The 5,618-nt window shown below is 44.6% G+C and overlaps 1 protein-coding gene across 1 annotated transcript; it reads right to left on the reverse strand.

The window, feature by feature from the left end:
- Window positions 1-2,104: 2,104 nt before the first annotated feature.
- On the reverse strand, window positions 2,105-3,140 carry LOC103732680 (transmembrane epididymal protein 1A-like). The gene has a single exon (XM_008831332.2). It carries the CDS (start codon window positions 3,138-3,140, stop codon window positions 2,247-2,249), a length of 894 nt encoding a protein of 297 aa, XP_008829554.1. The 3' UTR covers window positions 2,105-2,246.
- Between the last annotated feature and the right edge of the window lie 2,478 nt (window positions 3,141-5,618).

Consider the following 5,618-nt stretch of genomic DNA (forward strand, 5'->3'; position numbering starts at 1 on the left):
AACGGGAAGTCTAGTCAAGTAGAAACTCATTTATTGCAGCAGGGCAGGGTGCTTATAATTCCCCTACCTCTCATAGTTCTCCAATCAGCTTAAAGGTCAATGCATGCATTCAGGCAGGATCCCATGAAAGTTTATGGAGGCATCCAATCCAATGATCTTCAAAACAAGTCAAGCTGTGCCCCAGTAACTTCCTCTCGGTGCCATCTTGGGAAGGTGGGGCCTTTATGTCCCCACAGTAACTCCACTCCCAGAGGATCAGACAGCCTCTTCTGACCTCCACGGGCATTGCACAACATGGGTGCAGTTACCTACATGCAGATAATACATGCATACACATAAAAATAATAAATAAAAAATTTTAAAAAGTTTAAAAAAAAGTCTTTAAAGAAAAAAATATTTTAAAAAGCCCCTCACCTTTATAAATGCTGTGTCAGTAATAACATGAACATCGTCCCAGGATTGTGACTAGAACATGTAACATGAAAGACCTCAGAGTTTAAGCTTTCTTAATCTCAGGGAAAATCAAGGTTCTGACTCTGGGATGGAGACTGACTCCTACCTGGGTTGGTTCCTGTTGTCCTATGGAGAGAGAGAAGTCTTATGTGTGTCTGCCTGGGTGCAGGGATGACACTGTTTCCAGGCAGTTCCACCTGGAACACAGGCAGCTCTGTTCAGACCCAGTCTTCCCACTCCAAGCCCTGTTAGTGTGGGCTGCCAGAGCTTGACCCTTGCTCTCTCTGTTCACCAGCTCCCCTCTTTGATATGAATCCCTTTCCAATTCTCCAGAGCCCATTGTCCATGCTCTGAATATGCACTGCTTCTTTAAAGGTGCCAGAGGCATTTTTAAAATGACCATGTAGTTGCCTCTTCTGCTGTCTGCAAACTCCTATGCTTCTAGAAGCTCTCCATCCTTCAAGGAGAGCATTTCTAGCGACATAGGGTGGGGTGTTACTGCAGCCCTTTCATGGTGGATGCTTTTTTTTGTGTTTCTTTCTCCACATCCCTGGCAACCACCTCCCATCCTGCTTTCTCTTCATGTATCTCCATCTCATTTGGAGATGCCCATGAAGACCACTGGAACCCCCTCCATCCCTGCATAACACATCTCATGGCTATTCTTCTTCCCTGGTCTCCCCAAGTGAGATCTGGCCTTTTATTTGGCTTCTCCCCAGAATCACTCACATTAGACATACTACATATAACAGCCTTTGCTGAAAGAGTTGAAACAATGATGTAGTTTTATATCAGAGCAAAGAACAAACCACTTAAAATTATTTGTTTGCTTATTTATTTTGCAGGACTAGGAACTGAACCCAGGGCCTTGGGAACGCTAGGCAAGCACTCTACCTTTGACATACATCCCTAGCCCTTAAAATTACATTTTGACCATCTTCATTTCTTATAGCCACCCTTGGGACTTCCTCCCTGAACTCTTCTCTCCTCACTTGAGCCATCAGTGAATTGCTTGACTCTGTCCTCAATGCCACCAACCTCCTCATTCCCACTTTGTCAGTAGTCAGAAGTAGCCTTATTCAGGTGAAGGTTTTTAATTTTTTTATTGAATTTTTGTGTATTTCATATAGAACATCTCAGTAAATCTCAATCATCTTTATACGTCCTTTCCCACTGACACCCTTCCATAGCCCCCCACTGGAATTCATACATTCTGTCATTTGTGTGAAGGCCTATTGTGTCAAGTTAGTGTCTCCAAGATGTTCCTTAGTGCAAGTTCATGTACTGAGGTCTAGAAGTTTTTTTTTTTAAGCCACCCAAATTAGTTATGCTTAGTGTGAATGAAAGATAGAAACGAAGAAAACATCTCACCATTCTGAACACCTGGCTTCCTTGTTTTTCAGCACTTAATTACTTTATCTGCAGGCACATGAATCACACCCTAATTCTGCCCTGTCCACGACAGATGAATCCTCTCTCAGGCCCACCCTTCCCAGTTCTCCCTATTTCTCACTTCCCGTCCTTTTGCATTAAGCAAAAGCTATCTCAAAAGAGCAGTACTTGTTCTCTGCATTCGAATGGCCGGGAACCAAGCAGACAAGGCAGCAGGGAAGAGACTAACCTGGACAGAACAAAGTGATAGATAAGAAATTGTACTCGGAGCAGGTTTACTTGATGACAAGGAAGTTAGATCCTGGGATGGAAAGCCACACTGTCTATTCCAGGCTAAGCAGGCAGCAGGTGCTCTTGAACCTCTCATTACAAAAATCATAGCACCAAGACAGTTTCTGTACCTAGACATCTTCATCCTGTAGCACTGCCTCTGTCCTGAGCTTCTCTAGTTCCTCACCACTGGATTCTGTAGGACACGGCTGATACCAAGTACCTGTGGTCTTTGTCCAGAAAGAACAAGAACGATGACTGTGCCAGAGACTGCAGAGGCCATAGATAGCAGCCAGCACAACTGCCCCTAAGGCCAGGTGCCAGCAGAAGAAGATGGTGAGGAATGACAAGTCCACGGGATTGTCTGCCCGCCAAGGTTGTCCAGTGGGAGGTGAATACATCACTGTACAGAGCTGCAGCATCCAATTGCTGAGCACCAGCCCCAGCCAGGTCTTGAACACCCAGAGTGGGGGATGATCAGGGACCCAGATCTCAATGCTGAGCACCACCGCGAGCAGGAAGGAGGGAACCATGAACAGAATGTGCACTCGGATCTCCAGGGCACTCTTGTTCTCAATGTGGGCTGCCATCAACAGTACCAGCACATAGAAAGCCAAGGCTTCGGCAGCTCGTTCCAGCCTCGCACTCCGATGTGCCACACATGATTGGCTCACGATGTCCACCATACCACTGAGCAGAAAAAACACGTACATGGTGAAATGTTGCCAGTTGTCCTTGAACACAAATGGCCGCTGAGGGTCTTCCCAATCTATCATCACTGCCCGGTTTATCCCAGGCGGGTAGTAGAATTCAGCTAAAATGCCAACACAAGGAATGACCACCTTCAGCACCCCTTCATATGAGACCTGCTGCAACGCCCGGTGTCCTTCCCGTTTCCATACGAATAGAGGGGGCTTGAGGACCCTCTGCTCCTGGAGCAGCGCCAGGGACACCAGCACTGAATGGTAGAGTGAGTAGAAGAGGAGGGCTATGCCTGGCAGCAGGTGTCCTTCAAGGGTTCCCATGGCTTTTGTGTGCGTTGAGATGACAGGACCAGAGCAGGAGATGAGCTGCACGTTCACTGGTTGTCCTCACAAGCCTCTGAGCCCACAGATGCCCAGGGCCTTCAGCAACCTGGCTCTGCCTCTCACACACAGGAATATCCTCATCACAGACGCTAGAGCCACTCCTAGGGTGGGACATCTGTGAGACAAGTGGCGCTTGACTCCTGACTGAAATTTTCTGGCTCTGGAGTTTCAGCCTCTGTACTGCATGGCAGGCACTGCAGATCTGGCTTGCCCTTTCTTTCACTGGGCCCTCTGCCCACTCCAGCCCCACACAGAGAAGGGAGAGAATAAACAGGCTTTGGCAGAGAGATGGCATGCTGACTACAACTGACTGGCATAGCACATATTTTTCTCTCATTTTAAATCCCTGAACAACTTTATGAGGGTGGTTTTGTGAAACCAACTTTACAGGTGAAATTGAAACTCAGAGTGGTGATAGGTCAGGCACAAGGTGACACATCTAGCAACTGGCAGAATTCCTGGGGTGTGGACCCATTTCTACTGATCTTATGAAGGCCAGCATTTTTCACAGTAAAATGACTGGAATTCAGCTCCTAACATGGGCAAGCCACATGACAATGGGTAACTTGCTTTTGTCTTCTTGACAATTTATGTGTGTGTGTGTGTGTGTGTGTGTGTGTGTGTGTGTGTGTAAATAGGATAATGTATGCTGTTTGATATGTAGTAAATACTTGGTAAATGGTAATGATTATTAATTTTCCTTTTGTTATTAAACATTCCTTGATAAATTCCTGTGATTCTTAAGTTGTTCAAGTTTTTAGGAGATAGCAAAGCAGGGTTAATAAAGATAAAGAAATAAAAATTAATTACTTTAAGCTGTTTGTTTATTTATTATTTTAATTTATTTTATGTGTATGAATGTGTTGTCTGCATGTATGTAAGTGTACCTGTGTTTGCAATGCCTGAAGGGGTCAGCAGAGGGCATCATATTTCCCCTGGAACTGGAATTACGGACAGTTGTTAGCTATCATGTGGGTGCTGGGAATTGAATCCAGGTCCTTAGCAAGAGCAGTCAGTGCTCTTAACCACTGAGCCATCTCTCCAGCCCCTAGAAATTTTTAAAATCAATGCAAGTTAAACATTATATTTATTTATGTATTAAAATTACAGCTAAGGGTGGTTGGAGAGTGAGGAAGTATGAAATGCCACATTATGGTTACGTAGTGGTTTGAATGAAAATGTCCCCCATAGGCTCCAAGTGTTTGGACATTTTTGTCCCCAGATGATGGCGCTGTTTTGGAAGGTTTTAGAAGGTGTGGCTATCGTGGAGGAAGCATGTCACTGGGGGTGGGCTTAGAGAGTTGTTAAGCCTTGCTAGATCTCTAGTTGGTCTCTTGCTTCCTGTGCCTGTATGATGATGTGAGAGCTTAGCTTCTGATGCTCCTGATCCAGCCACCTCCATCCACCTCCAACCACCATGCCTCCCTGCCATGATGGATTGTAATTCCCCTGGAACTGTAAACTCAAATAAACTCTTCCTTCTATAAATTGCTTTGGTCAGTGTTTCTATCACAGCAACAGAAAAGTGACTAATAGAGGTGATGTCTGAATAAAGACAGCATCCTTTTTAGCCAAGAGGAGACCCAAACACACACACACACACACACACACACACACACACACACACACACCAAAGCAAGGAAGGGTCATGAGGAATTAAAGCTGTATGTTTAGGTTATCAGAGGAGCCCAGGGCCCAGTAATCTTGTTTACATTGTAAATAGGCTGAGCTAGTGTTAAAGTATCTCAAAACTTAAACTTTTTGACTAAAAGATATATTCAAATCCATAGAAATAGAAAATAGCATGGTGATTGCCAGGAGCTTAGGAGCGAGCGGATGGGGAGAAGCGTGTAATGAATGCAGTTTCCACTGGGAAGACGAGAGAGGTCTGGCGATGGATGGTGGAACTTAATGCCATTAACTGTATACCTAAAAATGGTTTGAGTGGCATATTTTGTTATGTATGCATAATTTTACCAAAATAAAATAGTGAAGACTAAAATCCCCTGGTGATTCTAATGTGCGACCATGTTGAGAGCCACTTTTCACCTGCAGTTACTGCTTCAAGGGAGGGTCTGACCTTGTTTGAGATGACTCCTTACTCGCTGGCTCCAGTGGAAGGAGACTTGATCTCTTTCCATTGATCCCATCCTACCATCTGGGAGTAATAACTAGGTATTACTTTATGCCAAAGCAAAACTCTCAATACTGAGAATTAGATATTTCTGTTTTTAAAAAGTCTTTCAGGGTTGAGAATATTGCTCAGTGGTAGAACACTTGGCTGTCATGCTGCAAGGACTTGGGTTCGATTCCCAGTATGGAAAAAAAAGAAAGAAAAATTTAAAAATTGACACACACACACAAACACACAGAGAGAGAGAAAGAGAGAGAGAGAGAGAGAGAGAGAGAGAGAGA

Source organism: Nannospalax galili, unplaced genomic scaffold (assembly GCF_000622305.1).
Source record: "Nannospalax galili isolate Female #2095 unplaced genomic scaffold, S.galili_v1.0 scaffold315, whole genome shotgun sequence".
In the NCBI taxonomy this organism is placed as follows: domain Eukaryota; kingdom Metazoa; phylum Chordata; class Mammalia; order Rodentia; family Spalacidae; genus Nannospalax; species Nannospalax galili.

Bases quoted from the DNA above. Each gene is read 5' to 3' on its own strand.
- LOC103732680 (XM_008831332.2), bottom strand. From the start codon at position 3,140: ATGGGAACCCTTGAAGGACACCTGCTGCCAGGCATAGCCCTCCTCTTC.